We start from the raw sequence: 19,182 nt of genomic DNA, 5'->3' as shown, positions 1-19,182 counted from the left end.
ATACACAGTTTTCATTTACTGTGTCACAGAGACGCTCTGGGGACAGTCCTTTGAGTGTAAGCTGCACCATAGGTTCAAGGAACAGCAGTGGCAGCTCAGAACTGAAGAATCAGGCAGTTTGTCCTCCTCTGACTGCCAGTGCAAGCTGAAGAAGTTATCACCACACCTGCTTGTTACTGTCCTCTTTCTGGAAGTTTCTGTCCCTGCTGAGCTGTTCCTAAAGTGCTCCTAAGCTGTTTCAGTATGGGTGATCTAGGTCAGTGATAGCCTGCTATTTAAACTGTGTAAGCTGTCCTGCTGCCGGGTTGGGTTAGAACTGTTTCCATCCTCTGTTTAAAGCTACGGTGAATTGCATTGCATTGAAATGGCTGGATGTGTTGCTGTCAGAAGATAAAAAGCTTACCATTCCTACTGCACATTGCTGGCCTTGGATGTGTACCCTATATAGGTAAAAACATAACAACTGAAAAATTGTGTTATGAGGTTGCATATCTTTGGAAAACATTGCTCCTCATTCAAAGCATTTTTTCCAACTGGAAGACATGACAGAAGATTTTAGATGTTCTGTGGTGTCATTTATTGGGCTTCATTACCATTCTGCCTTGTAGACTGGCAATTAGATGACTCATATAATAATAAGATACACTTGTGATCATCTGTGTTGTAGGTACTTGACAGTTTTATTACTAGTTTGAAGTTGCTCTCGGTCCTGTTCTGTTATGCAATTAGGTTACTTACAGAGTATCGAAGCTGTCCTGCTTTCTTGCTGGTTTCATTCTGTGGAAGAACAACTCCCCTGCCCTGAACACCTGCCTTGTATTTAAGGATAGAGTCCTGCACCAAATCACATGTAGCTTTCCTGTTTCAAATTTCAGTCATTACTGCTTACAGTCAAATGAGCTCCTGGGTGGAGATTTTTTATATTTACAAGCTTTCTAATTAGGATAATGATTACATCCACTTTTAGATAACATTTATAGCCTGCTTCAAAGTTTCTCATTGAAATCACTGACTAAAGTTGAATTCTGAGCCTTCGACACCTCATTCAGATAACATTTCCCAGGAATTAGACATTACCTTTTCATGTATCCTTATATGAGCTAGTAAACAGTCTTGCAGACATTATACGAAAACACAGATTTTGTTTCACATGTGTTTATCTGTACATTCCATTTATTTCCTTCCTCAAGTATTTAATGGTATATATGGGTTGCTCTTGTTCTGATGTCATAAAAGATTATTGATGAAATAAATGCTCTGCTGAGGGCAGTGAGAGTTTGACCATTGACTTCAATGCAACTAGAATTTCACCTCTGAAGTGTGAAATTAATAACGGGAGCAGATAGGAAAAAAATAAAATCTGTGCCTAGGGTCCACAGTGATAACCAAACTGTATTTAGAGGGGAATAAATTAAATCCAGGTGATACTTCATGAGAGGTGTGATAGGTCTAGCTAGGCTCATGATTTTGAATAAAATCTGGCATGGTCAGAGAGAAATGTGATACATTTTTGATGGATTTAGTGAACATTTGTGTGCACACCTAGTACATACACAGTGTATGTATGCCTAGATCAACTACCAGATGCAGTTTACAAAGCTGTTATAAATATTCAGTTGTCTTTCAGTTTGACATGGGTTAGCTTTACCGTACATGATACGTTTCATCTGTAAAGTGTGACTGATACTTCCAGGGTTTCTTGATGATTTCTGATTAAATGTTTTGAGAAGAAAGTTTACCCTTCTCCATTGTTCTCTTTTAGAAATATTCTTTACAGACTAGATGAAAGGACAAGCCAGTTTTCAGTACTGCTAGAGGCACTGGAGCACTGCAAACTACATCAGTCAAATGAGACCATTCAAGCAGCCTTGTCAGAGGTGCTGAACACCATCAATTCAGCTCAGGCTTACTTCAAAGCAGGACTGGATGTGTTTGAGGCTACGTTAGCTGGAAAGAAATGAGAGGATTCTCTGCATTCTAAGATGCTTGTTTACAGCTTGCTAAACAAAAGTTCGACTTGGACCAGAATTTCTCTGAGGATGAAACCTTTCTCAACTTTTCTTTCAGTTGATGCTTAAAGGTACCACAATGCATGTTTTTATAAATATGAAACAGTCTTTTGAACTGTTGACAGCATATCTCAAATGTCTGTTTCTGAATGTATAAAACATGAGAGGGAATAACATTTAAAATATGATTTTTTGAAGGACATCTGCTGTATTTTTGTATGTAAAATATATTTTTATGAAGATTTCAATCTTGTAAAGTACCAAGCACATCCTGTAATATGGTGAAGACCTGGTTCTGAGTCGCCCTAGATGTACATGCAGGTGAGCTTTCCATGCCTACTCAGTTAGAAAAATGTGACTTAATTATACTCCTGTGTTTCTTAACTTCCTCAGCAAACTCATCTTCCTTACTTCTTTCAGAGTAAGTAGTTAAAGGATATGGCATTTCCTTGGGTATCCAGCACTGGAGTTAATCAGGAAATGCACAAAACACCCTTGCCAGTGCAATTCAACATCTTAACACCTGTGGAGCAATAAATACCTCAGTTCTGAGAATACAGAAAAACTTTTATTATCCCATTTCTGTCTGAAAAAGAGTTGTTTTCTCTAGTAATTCTTGGAGATAAGTTTTTTTGTGATTATTTTAGATTACTTGAAAAGTTTAAATCAGTAGCTACACTTGTACAAAAATAACTTTTAAACTTTATGCTAAGTTAAAGAACTGCCTAGTCTTCTAAGGCTGCAAGCCTTACAAGCTTATACATTGTCAAAACAGCTCACTTCAAGGTCTCCCTAAATTTCCTGAAGCACTAAAAGAAAAAAAGACCTCCGAGTTCTGGGAACATTTTTGGGGTTCCACCACTATTCCAAGCTGGATCATTCTATCAGTAGTGCCTGGCATATAGGACCTGGATTGTTGTAAAAAAGCACAAGCAAAACATTTTTTTTCCCCACTGTAGAAGCAGGAATTCACCTCTGAAGGCACAAGCTGGTAAAGCACAATGTGGGGCTAAAAATCAAATCTGCTTTGCGTTGGTGGAAGCCCTCTACAAAGGCTGTAATCTCACCATCACCTTGTTGGCCTGAAGTAATGTGTGAATGAAAGGATCAGGAGATTCAGTGTCCTGACCTCTAAGGGAATAATAGAGAACTGCAGATCTTCATAAGATAAACCTTTGAAATCGTTAAGTCCTATTTGGTTTAGAGTTTTACAATCTCAGATGATGCTGGTGTTAGAGCTTAAAAAATTAATTTTATATAGATACTTAGAATTTGAATATAATTAATTTGATTGAAATGTTAAAAGCATTGTTACCCAGTTTGCCATGGAAACATTACAGAAACATTTCTAGTCACAATAAAAATAGGAAAAGTATCTGTATTAATATAAAAAAAATTGCCTTCAGGAAAATGTTGAAGTGTACAATTTGGTGAAAAGGGTGACAGTTCATGAAGCACTACAAGACTTTTTGAAGTGCTGTTTCACATAGCAAGAAATGAAAATTGTTTGCAGATCTGGGTTTCTATTTCTAAACGTCCTCGGCAAATGGGCCTTTATTAGCAGTGCCCCAGGACCAGGTACATGCAGCTATGATTTTGTTACGTTTCTTTGCAAGTTATTCTCATAACATGGGCAAAAGCATCCCAGGTCTGAGCAGAGGTGGGGCTGTGCAGTTGTACAGCTACAACTGAAGTGGGAATATGTTCAGTATCAGTCAGCGTGATTGCATGAATTTAGAATATATTATCTCTTACCTTCACTTGGAATCTGATAAGGAAGGGTATCTAATTATTCTTTTGCTAATGCTGTTGCCAGTTCTTTTTACTGCAAAAGGAATTTGACTTCTGAGGAGTAGTATTTTTTTACAATGTTTGTTCATTCCCTTGTTTCCATAGTTTTTTATTATTGTAATATTTAAGTGGTTGGAATAGCCACATTTTAGTTGTATGTTTATTTTGTGATAGTATTTGGGGATGTACTGTGCTCAGTACATTTGAATTGTGTTTTCTGATAGGGACCACTCTTCCAACAGTTCATTTAGTAAAATCTTTTCTTTAGGGTGCTGACTTGCTATGGAGCCAGTCTGTGGTCTTAAAAGATAGAGGGTCAGGTACCATGAAGAGACCAAAGATTGAGATGAACACTTTCTTTAACTCTGCCAGGTGAATTGTAGAACTGCTTCCTCAGTCTTAGTATTTATTTTCTGCCAAAACCACCTCTAATGTAACCAAAGTCTACTCAAGCAAAATGGGTGAAATCTGTTGGGAAGAGTATCCAAGTATGATTTCTTAACCACATAATTCCTCAAGAAAACAGTTATTTATTTTTTTTACTGATGTCCTTACGTAACCACTTTTAAAATACCAGACTTGGAATTACTCCACCATAAATGCTCGTCTATTCAAGAGACAATCTTATATTCTTGTTGGTGACTTCAGTGCATTGAATGTCATCTCCCACTTCTAGCTTTCTAGGTTTTTCAAATGTTCAGATCTTACATATGAGTGGGTGCTCAGTGATAATATTTGCACCATTATAGCTTTGGAAAAGACACTTTTTGAGCCATATTCTTCCATTGATTTTTAAAGTCTATCTATTGACTTAAAAAATGTATAGGAAGGTAAGGTCGTAAATACCTGGTGTGTTTCTAACATAGAATTTTTGCTCAGCCAGCTTTGGAACATCAGCTAGAGCAAGGCATTAGTAAGTCATAGTAGCTTATCCAGATTTAATTCATTTCTATATTGGATTGAAATAAACAGTGCCATTAACAGCAGAAGTATATTTTCAAATTGCCTGAATAATACTAAAAATTTGTTACCTTTTCAGAAACGTGGAGTGCCAGAGACAGATAACAAATGCATTGATTGCTAAGTAATCTAGAGTCATGCTCACAGTGACCAGAACATCCGTTCAGTTTTACAATATTTGTATATTGAGACAGTTGATAATAAAATGCTAATAAGATTTTATTAGTTCGTATTTTAAAGACTCTGTAAAGAAGCTAAAGTACAGTCAACTCACATGAGTACTAAGTACATGGGAGCTGGATTTGGAGTATTAACCTTTAAACAGGCAGTGAATTGCTTTTATCATCCAAGAAAAACAAGACTATTTTGATATACAGTATCTGTGCAAATATACAAATATGCAAATGCCTTTTATCTTCAAAGTGTTGTACAGATACAAATTGACTTGCAGTGCTATGGTACATCTACATAAACTTAGATGTAAATAATAGCTTAATGAGAAAATTAGCAAACAGTTTGCACTGCTTCACTTACCTTTTAGGAAAGTATTTCAGCCTAGTGGTGTAAAAGAGGTCACGTCATCTGGCCCCAGTTCTTGCAGCAGTAGGTGAGGAAAGTTTGTCTCTCAGTTATCACAGAATGGATCTCTGGAAGTCATGTAGTCTAACCTCCCTGCTCAAGCAGGGTCACATAGACCAAATTGCCCAGGAAGGACTATATTCGGATTTGAATTACTTGAAGTTGAATTACTGAAAGTTTGAATTACTTAAAATTGGTTTTGTTGCAAACATTGAAAAGATAACCATAGTTTCATTCAGTGAAAACTGCTGGCCAAGGTCTGTAAGATTTCACAGTTAATATGTTGGAAAGTCTGTGTAAGTAGATTTGTCCTCCAAGCCATGGAGTTTATTTTTAAGTTGTAGAGCCTAATGTCTCTGTCATTTGAGGTCTCTGTGTATGGTCCCTGGTTTTCAGTCATAGGATTTCTATCTAAGTAAAGAGAACCATTGAGAACAAAAGATGGATTAGAAAATGCAGGGAGAAAAAATGTCCATCAGCATATGGGTAACTATGTGCTCCTAATGTGTCTAGTTCCACCAAACTTTGGGAGCTCAGTGTGATTCTATGGCTTGTGTTGTGCAGAGAGTCAGGCAAGGTAATTGTATGTGTCACTCTGGCTTTAAAAGCTATTAAATACTATAAACACAGTTGTGTCTGGGCCTGTATTCTCAAGGTAGCAGTTGAGTTTTTCCCCAAAAGCCTGATGTCACAAGGTATTATCTGTGTGGCTCAGAAATGGGCACATCTGATATACATTACAGTTGCTGTCTCAGGAAACAAGCACACTGCTTGTCCTGACAACTTTTTTCTCAGTCATTCCTGCTACCATGAGGGTACTATTCCACATGAATGAGGTCAGCAGAATATGACCACTATCTTTGGAATTTCCCAAATTATTTGATATCAGAATATTGTTTATTTGTGTTTAGACTATTCTTTTTACTCTCTCAATATAGATTATTACAAGCAAGAATATATGTTTCCAAAAATGGGCAGAAGTCTCTTGGTCAATGTTAGGTAAACCCACAAGGCAGAACAGAATTGTGTATGGACAAGTGTGGCATTATAATCTACTATTAACTTAGTAGCTATTATAAATGTTGTCACAGATTAACACACACATTCTCTTTTGAGCTTCACGGATTGGAATTAATACAAGGGCTTAATGTAAGAAATGTAATCAGAATATAGGCATGGAACAACTTTTTTTGCTATGTAAATGTAGTGTATGCTTACTCATCTGTCTGATCCATTTGGTTAAAAAAAAAATAAAAATATTAGTGTTTTGTTTAAGCTGCTTTTCTCTTATTTTCCAACAGGTCTTTGAAAATGAAGTCTTGGGTTTTTTTGGGTTTTTTTGTTTGTTTGTTTTTTCTTTTAACTGTGGGCTGCCTTTAGTGTTTGTTAAAAGCTTATCATGTGTTAAGACAGTGTAACGCCTTTTTGATCATTCCTGGATTATTTGATAAACTTCAAAGTGTTATTTCAAAGCATGGTCTTTGGAAGAAGGCCCTTTACTGACCAGTTAATGTATGTGGTACTGTATGCTTGAGTGGCTGCCTTTACCATGCAGTGCTATAGGTACGCAATGTGATGTTTTGGGGCAGCAATTTAAGAGAGCATTTTATTTAAGAGTACTGCAGACACCTGCTAATTTTCCCCCACTTGAAACTCTTCTCTCCTGAGCGTACTGGTGATATAGCAATGTAACACCAACTTCTCTTAGCACTTGCTACAAGCTCTTACTACAGGTGACGGGTTAGGAGGTTGCCTGACCTGTCCGTGTGTTTCCACAGTTTTTAATTAGTGTCCCATGTAGCCGCACTCAGCTTTTATGTAACATGGTCCTCAAACTGGAGTGAATGGCACCAAGGTGAGATGAATAGGTCTGACTGCTGCATTAGCTTGCTACAGAAACTGCTGTTGCCCCTATCTTAAAAAAGTTAAATATTATAATTAGTAGGTGCTTCCCAGACTGTTGGTGTTTTCAGCCTATATACTGAGGATTCTGGAAAAGTGCTGGAACACTGGGGTTTTTTCATGCAGTTTCATTTCCTGTTCTCAACAGCTGGAACATTTTGTAGTCTATGAATCCACTAGAGGAGAAATAAGGAGATACTTAATATTTCATACTTAAAGCAGATAAGATGAATGCTAATGCCCTTTGTATTCCATTTGCAACATACTCTTATCACATGCATTATGATTTGGTATCCTGAGACAAATAGAAACTGAATAGGATTCCATACCCGGAGGAAGTTTAGTGAATTCAGGGAATACTTCACACTTGTGTACCTTAGCTGTTTGCATATAGTGAGAAAAAGCACCAGTGAAGATACTTGGAACAGATACTTTGGGGGTTTTAGTACAGGTCTGGAAAACAGTACTCTTCTGCATAAGGCCAGATATTAGCATTGCATTCATACCTAGCTGCGTGGTAATGTATTGTGTCCTCATAGCTGTACCTTTCAGGATTAATGCTGAAATCAGTAATCATGTTAGTCTCAAAATGAGATACTACTTTTATGTCACATAACAATTTGCAGTGTTTACCTAACTGGATGGAATATTCAAGTGTTTTTGCCTTTTGTATACAAAGGAGCAGCTGTCAAGTTCTGTTGTCTTTGTCAAGTTTTTACATAGAATGTTAGGTGCCTGAATGATGACTCCTTCATTCCATCTACTTCTAAATTTTCATGTAGTAAAATAAAGTTGCCACAATTGATAGCTGGTCAATTCAGAATATTAAGCAACTAGGTTTTTGACCATGCAGTAATAGAAACTTGATGCAGTGATTCCTGGAAACAAATAAATATCATGTTACATGGAAATGTGCAATGAAAGTTGATTTTTATAACACATTATAGAATGTTGAGTCTGAATAAAACAGCTTATTTGCAAAATTAGTTTACTTTGTAGCAATTTGTATTTTTATAACACAGTGTAATAAAAAGGTAACATTGACCATTAATGTAAGTAGATTCTACAAAATTTGATTAAGAAGCACATTTTACTTGTTTTGTGCTATGAATATGATTTTTGCAGTCTGTGAGAGTGTTTGTACAGGAGGCACTGTGGCCTGAAATTCAGTAATAGATGTTTTGTGAAAATGGTTGTGAATTAGACAGTTTTTTTCCTTAGTTACATTTTTTGCTAGAAATTAAACTGGAATATGAAGATATGTATATTGTACATTGCACTGAATGATTTGGAATTATATTCATTTGTTCTTTGTTGGTTTTGCATTCTTTTTTTTAATTGGTTCTGTCAGTGAGCTGTAACATACACCTCTCAAGCTGCTGATTCACTAACATGTATCCCAGGGCATTAAAACATAATTGGAAGAAGGAAAAAAGCAAGGAAGAAAAAAATTGCTAGGCAGAACCTCAGAACCTGGGATGTGATAATTTACTGTCAGGTAAATTTTTCATTATCCACTTTTCTAGGTGCTGGTACATAGAAAGCCCACTTATTAATATAATTGGTCTTTCAGGTAGGAAGAAATTGTCCTTGTAGTATGTTTTTGAAAATATGATGATATTTAATATTATATGGAATTCAGATGATCAGGGTTTTCCTGTAGCATAGAGCTCCTGAAATTAAAGTAATTGTTATTGCATGAAAATATGAAGTCCAGAGTTTACTTTTATAGTATGCACTTGAGAGGTGTAATGAAATTGTTTCATTGTAAATGAATGTGTATTTCCAAATTATATTTCCATTTTCTATTGGTTTACTGTTTCTTTTCTAAACTGCTTTTCTGTTCACCATATTAAAAGGAAAAATAAAAGTCATACCTTCTTAACGTTTTCAATCATGGCTAGATCCTTAACCTAGTTTGATAAATTAGCTCCCTACAAACTGCAGCTCTGACTAGAATGTCTCATGTAATGTCGAAGACTGATTTGTTAAACATATTCCTTCAAAATATGTTTCCTTTAAGCCATGTAAACTCGTGCCATGACAATAAAAGCCAACCATATAAAAACAGTATTACACAAGTATCTGATTTTTAAATTCCTGCTCATAGATCTGTGGAAATCATTATTACTGAAAAAAAGTCAGTGAAGCTAAGTGTTCCTTGCCTGAGAATCAAAATCTTCTTCAGTACCTCTGCTCAGGAGATCAGATCATTATTCACTTTCACTGAGTATCTATCTGTGCAATATAATAATAATAATAATAATAATAATAATAATAATAATAATAATAATAATAAATAAATGTTCCAGGTATCCAGGCTTGGTATAACACAGGTTTGTCCAAGGGCATGGGAATATTACCAAAGTTCTCCAGTGTTTTATTTAACCTTGAGATTTCTGAGGTCTTTCTTGCACCTGTATTTCTTATCAAGTAGTAGCGTTGAAATTCACATGGGAGTGGAGCCTATAGGATCACGTAATTATGAAGACATTTGCTTTTTATATGAAGTGTAGGTATGGTAACCATGCAACTGAAGTAATGAATAATTTGATGCTGTCACAGTGAAGTGTTTGTATACTAGGTTGGGAGCAGAAAGAGATTCTGGCCAGTGGTAACTTCCTGATGGAGCCAACAGTGAGTTGAAAGTCCTGAGAGTGTCAGAAATGGGCACTGGGAAAGGCAGGTGCTGATAGATGATTCTATTGCAGCAGAGAGCACAGTGGAGATTTGGCTCTTGCCCAAAGAACTCTGATGCCTGTTTAACCAGCGCTGAATCTCTTTTGAAAGCACTGCAGACTGGGAAGAGCACTTCAGCCCCACACTGGCCTGTTTGTTCTGGAAAGGGCAAGGTATGAAATAGCAAAGACTTTTAACACTATAAACTGTAGCAAAGCCTGTCGTTGAAAGAGAAATACAGGGCCTTGTGAGTTACGTTCTGTATTCCACAAGATAATATAAAAAGTTACTATGAAAATTGTGCTGTGAGTGAAGCAGTTTTGAGATACTTAGTATCAACAACTGGATCACCATTTTCTCCCTAACAGGGATGAAAGAATGATCCTAAGATTGCATGAGTTAGGCTAAGTCTAAATAAAAATAAATAACATAAATAAATAATAATAAAAATAAAAGCCTTAAAGCCTTTGTTCAGGCAAATACACAAAGGCAACAAAGAAAGATTTCTTTCAGTACAGTGACCTTATTTCTAACTATCTTCAATCTCTTCCAGTTTATAGTCCTCTCAGCTGCAGAAGCTCTGGGCTGTATCTCAAGTGTTGTAAGCCAAGATCCCTCCTTTGAGGCTGTCAGCTTACATCGAATGAAGATGTGATCTGCTGTTTGTAGCTCAGCCTCAAAAAAGTAGAAGCACTTTCTGACATTGCTTGGCTCTCTTGTTTCAAGAGAAAGCGAGTAAAATTTGAAGCCAATGCTTCCAGTTAATCTTTGGGGTATATTTGAGCTGTGGCCAGTGCTGTGCCAGAGATTAATTATCCCATTGGTCAAGGGTTACTTTTTGTTCACAAAAGAGAACACACAAGGGAACTAATATCATGCCAATATTTACTTTCTTTTAATGTGTTGGTTTAATAGCAAGTATTGTACTTAAAACTGAACCTCTCCCTGAAGCAAAGTTATCTGTCATCCCTTAAGAATAAGGAGCTTTTATACTGTGTAATACAAGCTATTTTCATACAGTATCCTTCTGTATCCCTTACCTGTGATTAGAGAGGAATATTATAAGCACTGTGCCTTGTCATAAGTGTGACACTGTGTCTTCTAGAGGAAGAAGGAAAAATAATGGGTAGAGATGCACTATAAGAGCTGAAAATACATAAATTTAAAATATAAAACTTAAAACAGTAGAAGTGTTTACATGGTGATGATTATGAAATTGAGAATGAAAGTTAGAAGAACTAGTATGTCAAGTGAAACAAAGTGGGTAAATATTGTATCAATATTGAAGAAGCAGAATGACTGAGAAATGCCTTGATATGCTTTGATAGTGTAAACCTGTGCAAGTTGTTACAGAACACACAGGGAAAACCTTAAGGTTAAAAACTGGTCAAATTCCAAGTCACATGGATATATGTAGTTGTAACATTAGGGAAGGTGTACTACCATATAACTAGTTAGACAGTGAAATGTCTAAAACCATTCAAAAATGAGCTATTATTTTCCAAACTGGAATATAGGATCCAGAGAAAAAAAGGAAAAAAAAAAAAAAAAAAAAAAAAAGATACTGCTGTCTGCATCTACCACAAATAAGCTGACATTTCTAACTGTATTTGTGGTTTTCCTTTGAACAATATTAGTGTAAGAATTTGTAAAGATGGATTTTTCTCTAGCCGAGGTGACAGGCAGGTGTTTGTCAGCATGGGATTAGATATGAAAGATGGTCAAATTAGCTGAGTAAGTTTCCACATATGTCATGTGTCACTGCATTTCCTGAAGTGAAAGATCACCACCTTAGCTGAAATGAAGATGCAGAACTATGATAGGAGACCTTGATCTGCAGGTGTTACTTATACAGTGAGCATGAAAAATTAAATCATACCCCCGTGCATGAAGTTCACATTTTCAAATTCTAAGAAGATGACCCTATAATGAACACTGACTGAGCTCACTTTCAGGACTGTGCCATTCATAAAGTGCTTGTCATGGTCTCCTAGCACAACATAATCAAGGCCCTGTGAGTGAGTAATAGTCTTGTATTCATAGCAAGGCAATTTATTATCCTATATGTAAAATGACAACTTCATTATCATTCACTAGTATAAAATAGCAGGGAAAGTTAGCAGTCAAAATAAAAAGGCAGCTTTTAAAATAATTATTTTTACAGTATGAAAATCCAATGCATAAATTTGCAACATGCAACATTTGTATTAATCTATGAAGAATTTAACTTGATGTTCCATGGCATACTTCACTGATGCTTCATTATTAGATTTAGAGAGAAAAATTTGTAGTGACTTGTTGCAGCATCATGGAGTTTTTTCAACCAGCTCTGAACCTCCTAATCATGCATTTTTAGACTGGCGGAATTCTGCCTCAGTTACTTGGCTGGTCATCCAAGGAACTGACTCTAGGCTGTGCAGTTTGATGTAGCTTTTTTAACTGATTGTAGATACTTCATTCTTGTCACAACACAGTGCAAAATATTTGACAGATGACTGGTCTTCTCATGGTTTTTGCTGTTATTTCCATGAGGCTTTTACCATCCATATGCAATAAGCAACTAAGCATTTAGTTCCTGCTGGTAATACTGTCTTTAACAGGAAAACACAGTGATTCTGTGAAAAGAGAAGCTCTTTCTTTTCAGAATAATTATATGTACCCTTTTTTTTTTTGCAATTCTTTATAATTCTGAGTAGATAACCTTTTCAGAACACAATACTTTGCTTCGGATTACATGTATTCATGCCCATAATTTTAGAAATTTATAATAAATGAAAAAGAGTGTTCAACCATGATAGGTAACTTATTAATTAGACAAAAAAACAGGTAACAGTATTCTGTGATTTGGCTGATTGAAGATCTTTCAGTATGGCAAGATTGGCATCATGAACTGTAACTGGTAAGGAGAGTTAAGTCCATTGAGAGAGAAGCCACAAACTGTCAGACTTGCATCAGATAACATGAAGCTGAAAGGGCAGAGATTTTTGCCAAGATAAATTTATCTAGTCAGAGAATAGTTATATACTTTTTTTTACTTTTTTTTCCCCCAAGAGGATGTACAAAGACTTAAAAAATCTCTCCCTGACCAATCATATGACACTTTGAGTAAATCTTTATATGCAATAATACTCAAGGACCAAAGTAATACATCATACTTGATCTGACCAGGCATAAATCATTTATTCATGATATATCATTCATAACTTGATTCATTGACTCATCTTTAGACAAGACAAGGTCAGTAGAAAGAAGTTATTAAGCTTTTTGCCTGCAGGAGGAAGAAGCTTAAACAACAAATTAATCTTCACATCTGACCACATGAAACTTGACAAAGATTTTTAAAATAGAAGTATACTTAAAAGGCAGCTTGTACTTCCAATTACACTAGTTTAAATCCACAGTCACTCCACTGACTATAGAGTAAAAGGTAAAAGCCTCCATAAGTCAGTGGATTCACTCTGGATTTTGTACCATCAGGGAAGAATTTGACTCTGGAAGAAAGGAGTTGGACATCTGAAGTTGAAAATAATGTGTCTGAATATTTTATTGGATGAAAGGTGGCAAGTCAGACTCTGTACCTAGTCATATCATTATAGATCTGGCAAGATGACAGTAAATTTCAGACTGGTCTGAGCCTTATAGTAGGCTGAACTAAACAGTTTCCTTGATGTACGGTTAACGTTTTTGCTTGTGTTACTATTGGAATTTCATTTTAATGGACCTACTCCCTCATGGAGTGTCCTTGAGAGCAGTGCCTTTAGAACAGGTCACTGTTTTGTTAAATAACACAAGGTGCAAGAGCATGTTATTTCCCTGCAGAGTATCCATGATCTTAGCACTCTGATGTTTTGCCAAGCCTTTGCTCATAGAAGAGGACAAAACCTTCCTCGTGTTCTATTGCAGCACTGCTAACATTTGTTGGGGAATAATGATTTTAAGAGGAACTAATACCACACTTAAGGTAAGGTAAGGCAGACCCTTCAAACTAATTTAAACTTGTCTGTGTACTTAAGGTGTCCAGAGGGCACAATAGTATTCAAATAAGCATCTATGCATTTATTCTAAAATTAGGCAAACTAAAGAAGTGTGTCAAAATTGAACTTGATTCCATTTGGTAGAATTCTCAACTTATTTGCAATTTTCCAAGTGATTGGGTACCTTTATCAAAAAGTGAAACTGATAAAAATGGAGGCTGCTAAAACATTGAACCCTTTGGAATTTTGTTTGGTTTTAAGACACAGATGGAAATGCATAGTTGTGAAAATAGCCTGAAACAGCATTTTGTATCAGTGAACCTGGAAACAGATAGAAGCAAAAGATGATGATACATTAGAAAAGAAGCAAACTTTAAGATAGCTGATGAGGGGTGTTTTGGGGAGGGTACTTTACTCCTGGCTTTTTATATGTGAATTTTGTATTACAGAGTAGCCCACCAAATGTTACAGTTATGAGTGTGAGCTTGGAGAGTCCTTGAGCGGTGCATTTCACCTACATATCATTTGAAAAACCTGTGCTAAACAACCTAGTGCTGATTTCACATTTCCAGTGTTCAGCAGCCTTTAAAAATTCTCATTTTCTTTGCTCTGTGATTGTGCTTTAGGCAGTAGCATAAAATGGAAATATGTTGGTTCAAGGTCTGTAATGGTGTTTTTATATATCATAGTTATCACAAAGAACACTAGCTGTGTTGGGTTTTATATGAATAAACATTTTAATCAATTTACTAAGTTTAAAGGTAAATTCAACATAGGCAGTATCACCCACAAATAAATAAATAAATGAAGAAAGAGCATGACAACTAAAGCAAGAATTCAGAGTCCGCTCTTACTAAACCCATGGACTTTGTGAACTTGCAGCAACAGATTTTTAATAAATAATAAATAGTCAGAACATATATTTAGGGGGGGTTTAGGTATTAGAAAGAATTCCGCTTCTTGTGATAAGGCCAATGTTAGCCTCTTTATGGTTTCAAAAGATTAATGTTGTCTGCAATGCAGTAATTCACTCTAGAAAATGCTTCCATCCAAGGCAACAATGACCAAATGTGGTGTGGGCAAACTGCTAAATTCCAGTGTATTGATGTGAGCTGCTGTTCGAGGGGAAGAGGAGAACACAGGTAGGGACCCCACCCAGTTCCTCAGGGCTGAGTAAAGACTGGTCTAGGATCAGTTTGTCCTAGAGAGAAACTGGGAAATAAACCAGAACTGAATTGAAAAGGTGGAGTTTTCTGCCATGTCAAAATTACTATGTCATGGTTGATTTGAATTTTTTTGCCCTCCCAAGAGGAGGGCAGTGACTCCTGGTGCTAACATCATCACTTAGTGGTTCCCTAAGAATGTGGGGTAGTGGGACAACATGCTGATTTTGCCACGGCAGGAATTTGCCAGGTTTCACTTTTGAAGAGAAAGGACTTTCGCTGAAGCCTTTGGCTTTAAATTTGAATACTGTATCTCATCCTGTGTAACTGTCACTTTGTATAGATCCTAAACTTATTCTGAAGTCTGTTCTATTTTAGGCGTGAGAGACAAAACATTTATTCAAAGCTAGCCTATTTGTTTCTCTGCTCTTTTTGGTAACTCCTTATGCATAGATTTCTCTTCTGATGTCATTTAAAATCCTGCAGAAGTTTCCTAATTGGTTTCAAGGACACTGTGGTTTGACACTATTCTAATGACACCTTCCATTATTGCTTTTCTATTGTTCACCCATTCAAATGAAGTGCTACACCGATAAATGAATGAAATTCCTAATACAAGTCTAGTGGTTTTGGATGAATAAAACATTTCTGTAATATTGTCCAGTTAAATCTTACTATTAACTGATGATTATTTTTTCCAGCATAAAGACTTTCCTTTTCTTCTTGTCAAAATCTAGGAATTTCTTGGTGAACTGGTGCTGTATTACCTTAGAAAATCTGTTTCTACATTCCAGTTCATTCCCATTTCAGAATATCCCTATTGCTCTTTCTTCCTGACATAAACATTGTATAAAGTCACGCTCTTGCTTAGTTACTTTGTGATATTTTGCAACATTAGAATTTTAGACCAAAGGTCTGTTTGCTTAATATTGAAGACTTTACACTTCCTGAAAAATTACCCATACACTACCGTTTAACTTGATATATATTTTTTTTTTTTTTTTGGAGTCAATCAGCTTTGTATTTACTTCATGAAAAAAATAATCCAAATTGAAAAAAATGGCTGTGCTAATACCCGTAATCCAGAGGTGCATAATCCAAGCCTTTTCTACCATATTGGACACATAGAGGAAATCAGTTTTACATGTCAATATTACATTTATATAATCCCAGCACTAAACACATCTGTGCATTGTTAAAATAAATACATAAGTAAATTGTTATTAACTCCCTTTTTCATACTGCGTTTTTTGAATGAGTAGAGCCGTGCTGTACAGATAGGAATATATCATTCAGAGTGTCTGGCTGTATTTCCCAATTGCTGTTAAGAACAAAAACTATTAATAGTAAAACATGGTGCTCAATGGTTAAGGTCAAATTCATTCCACAGCTACAGTGACATTATAATTAATGAGAGATCTGTGTATGGCAAGAAAGGAGAATATTGACCCATTAATACACATTTGAAAATCAAAGACCATTTATCTCCTCATAGTTTTAGTGCATGTTCAGTGTTACATGACTTTTTTCCTCTAAATGAAGGACAGAAAAGCCATTCAGAAACTAAAAGTGGTTGAATCTGTAAATGATACTTGAAAGTCTGAAATTTGTGCAGCATGATGTCAAAGCAGAACAGGAGAAGCACAGAAGCTCCAGCACTGGAGCAGCTGGAAGGCTACAAAGATCTGTTCTGACTCTCAGGTTGGGTAAGTGCTTTATTATAAGCAGTAAATGCCATTGTTCCTTTATGTTTATGAGAAAATTAACCATAAATGCCATGTCCAGAGTTGTTCATCACAATTCAGAAAAAGTCCTCCAAGATCCCTTGTCTCCTGTTGTGTTCACTAGAAAACTGCTTTTCTGCATGCCACAGGTGGCCTGTGCAGCAGAGAGCAACACTTCAGTCAGCAGGAGGACACCTACTGCATTCTGCCATCAAAGGCACAGCCCTCAGCAAGGGCAGCACGGCTTGAGTGCAACCCCAGGTGCTCATCATAAGTGGGGATCAAACTGGGAGGACTACAGGGTATCCGTGCTACTGCCTGGCAAGGTGGCATGGGACTTCACAGTGCCATATCAAAGGAGCCTGAGGAAAATAACAAAGCAAACAGTGGTGCCCAAAAAATACCTAAGATCCCATTCAAACGTGGAAACACTCACAGGTTTTGTTGCTGTTGTTCTTCCATAGGGACAGTGTCACAATTTTGCTGTGCTGACGTTCCTCTGCTGTGCTCACCATGGTTGTATTTCTATACTTCTGGCCTGAAGGTAAAAATAGTGACTCTTACAATTTTATCACTGTCTGGCATGACATAAATGTTTAGCTTTTACTTTTTTTTTTTTTCTTCTAGTTGACTCTATGTTTTAACATGCAGTTAACCCAAAATTCTATGTGAGATTATCTCACTCTCTACAAATAGTCAGGAAACCCTTTTCTATATAATTTAAAATCTTTCTTCATTAAGGTACAATATTTTTCAGCATGTCTCCAAAAAGGTAATAGATTCATATCCATGACATGGTTATACCAAATAACATAGAGCAAAGTCTTCTGTGTCTACTTCAGAGTTTTTATCTTATTGTCCCCTGTGGTAAGTTCAGTAAAACTAACAAAACCTATATGTGTTTTGTTTGGGTTTTTTAAAAGTATTATTCTGTACAATATCTCACTAAAATGTCTAACTCAAAAAATCTTTCATGTTGCACCAGCAAAAAGAGTAACAACCAAAATACTTGTGAATGTATTCTGTTAGCTACTGTCAGGAGAAGAATGGTAGTCATTTTCCAATATTGTTTCTTTATTGAAGACATTTAAGAAGAATGTTGTTATTGGGAAGATATCAATCGTAAAGGCATTTACATTCAGTATTTTCAAACACTCTTCAGTCACCTGTAGGGGATGCAGTGAATAACAATTAAGGTGGTTTTGTATTACTTAATCCATGCTATGAGTGTATGCAGGTAAGAACCTCTTGCATTCCAGATCACAATATAAGCAGAAACACTGGCAATGTTTTTTGGTAAAGCTCAGATAAAATAAAAGGGAAATTTGTTTCAGTTGATTCCCCCATCATTTTGGTTAAGCAATAATCCTTAAAATACGTGTTATTTTCACAGAATCATCGTGGTTGGAAAGGACCTCTAATCACCGAGTCCAGCCATCAACACAAAACAAAACAAAAAACCCCACAACCTTGGCCACTAGAACATGCCCTGAAATGCCACATGTTGTATTCCTCCTTGATGGTGACTCAGCCGCCTCCCTGGGCAGGCTGTTCCAGTGCATGACCACTCTTTTCAGTATAGAATTTCTTCCTAATATCCAATCTAAACATCCCCTGCTGCAACTTCAGGCCATTTAATCTGGTCCTGTCATTATTCTGGGAAAAAGCAAAACTTAAAGTTTTCAAACACCCTGATGGGAGGGTGGCAGGCACATGCAATTGCCTTTCTATAGGCATCACTTGTGTTAAAGTTGAGAATTTAAATTCTGAGAAATAAATGGAAACCAAGAATCTAAATTTTTTATCTGGCTGTGAATGTCCCTAGCTAAACAAAATGAAGTGTTCAGATTTCTAAAGTGGTCAGATATCTCAGATTTAAAATATGATTCAGCAGCATGCATGCATAATCTCATGTCATATGAAGGAAAATGGGTAAAGCAGTTTAAGCTGTGTGAGAAATGAAGTCTAGTAATTAGCTTTATTTCCATTTGGCAATAGTGTTGAAGTAATATTAGAAGAACATTACTGAAACTCATTCTCAGTAATGTGACTCCTTGATATTACAAACACATGAATCCCATTAAATAAAGTTAATTGAATTTTAAAAGGCTGCTTACAGCTTGCACATCAGGTAGCTTTCTGTACCACCACATCATAAATATTTCTTTGCGAGAGAAAAGCAGAACAAAAACAGAGTTAACAAAACCAAAATAGCTCCCCTTCTGCTCCAAACCAAATATATTTTCTTCCCAAATATTCTGCACACTCAATGTGTTGGCACTTCTCACTGCAGAAGTCTGTGTCTGACCCCAGTTACTTAATGTAGCATTTTGTAAGAGGAGAACTGTATACGTGAAAGATCAGAAAAGGCTCCCCATGTCAAACAAGCAGCTCTGAAAAG

The 19,182-nt window shown here is 36.2% G+C and overlaps 1 protein-coding gene and 1 long non-coding RNA gene across 6 annotated transcripts in view; one reads left to right on the top strand and one right to left on the bottom strand.

Annotated features, from left to right (window-relative positions):
- Positions 1–9,111, top strand: part of NAALADL2 (N-acetylated alpha-linked acidic dipeptidase like 2) — a 384,820-nt gene extending 375,709 nt beyond the window's left edge. For all 4 annotated transcript variants that reach the window (XM_051626469.1, XM_051626471.1, XM_051626470.1 and 1 more), the window contains one exon: positions 1,763–9,111. In XM_051626469.1, the coding sequence (XP_051482429.1) occupies positions 1,763–1,961 (199 nt within the window). In that variant the 3' untranslated portion in view covers positions 1,962–9,111. The remainder of the gene's footprint in view (positions 1–1,762) is intronic.
- The window catches only part of LOC127387726 (uncharacterized), an 87,406-nt gene that overhangs the window by 29,084 nt on the left and 39,140 nt on the right, over positions 1–19,182 (bottom strand). For both annotated transcript variants that reach the window (XR_007890193.1, XR_007890194.1), the window contains exon 2: positions 17,218–17,319. This is a non-coding gene — a long non-coding RNA (uncharacterized LOC127387726). The remainder of the gene's footprint in view (positions 1–17,217; positions 17,320–19,182) is intronic.

The sequence above is a fragment of the Apus apus genome, chromosome 8 (assembly GCF_020740795.1).
Source record: "Apus apus isolate bApuApu2 chromosome 8, bApuApu2.pri.cur, whole genome shotgun sequence".
NCBI lineage: Eukaryota > Metazoa > Chordata > Aves > Apodiformes > Apodidae > Apus > Apus apus.
This window is presented reverse-complemented; position numbering and strand designations above follow the sequence as displayed.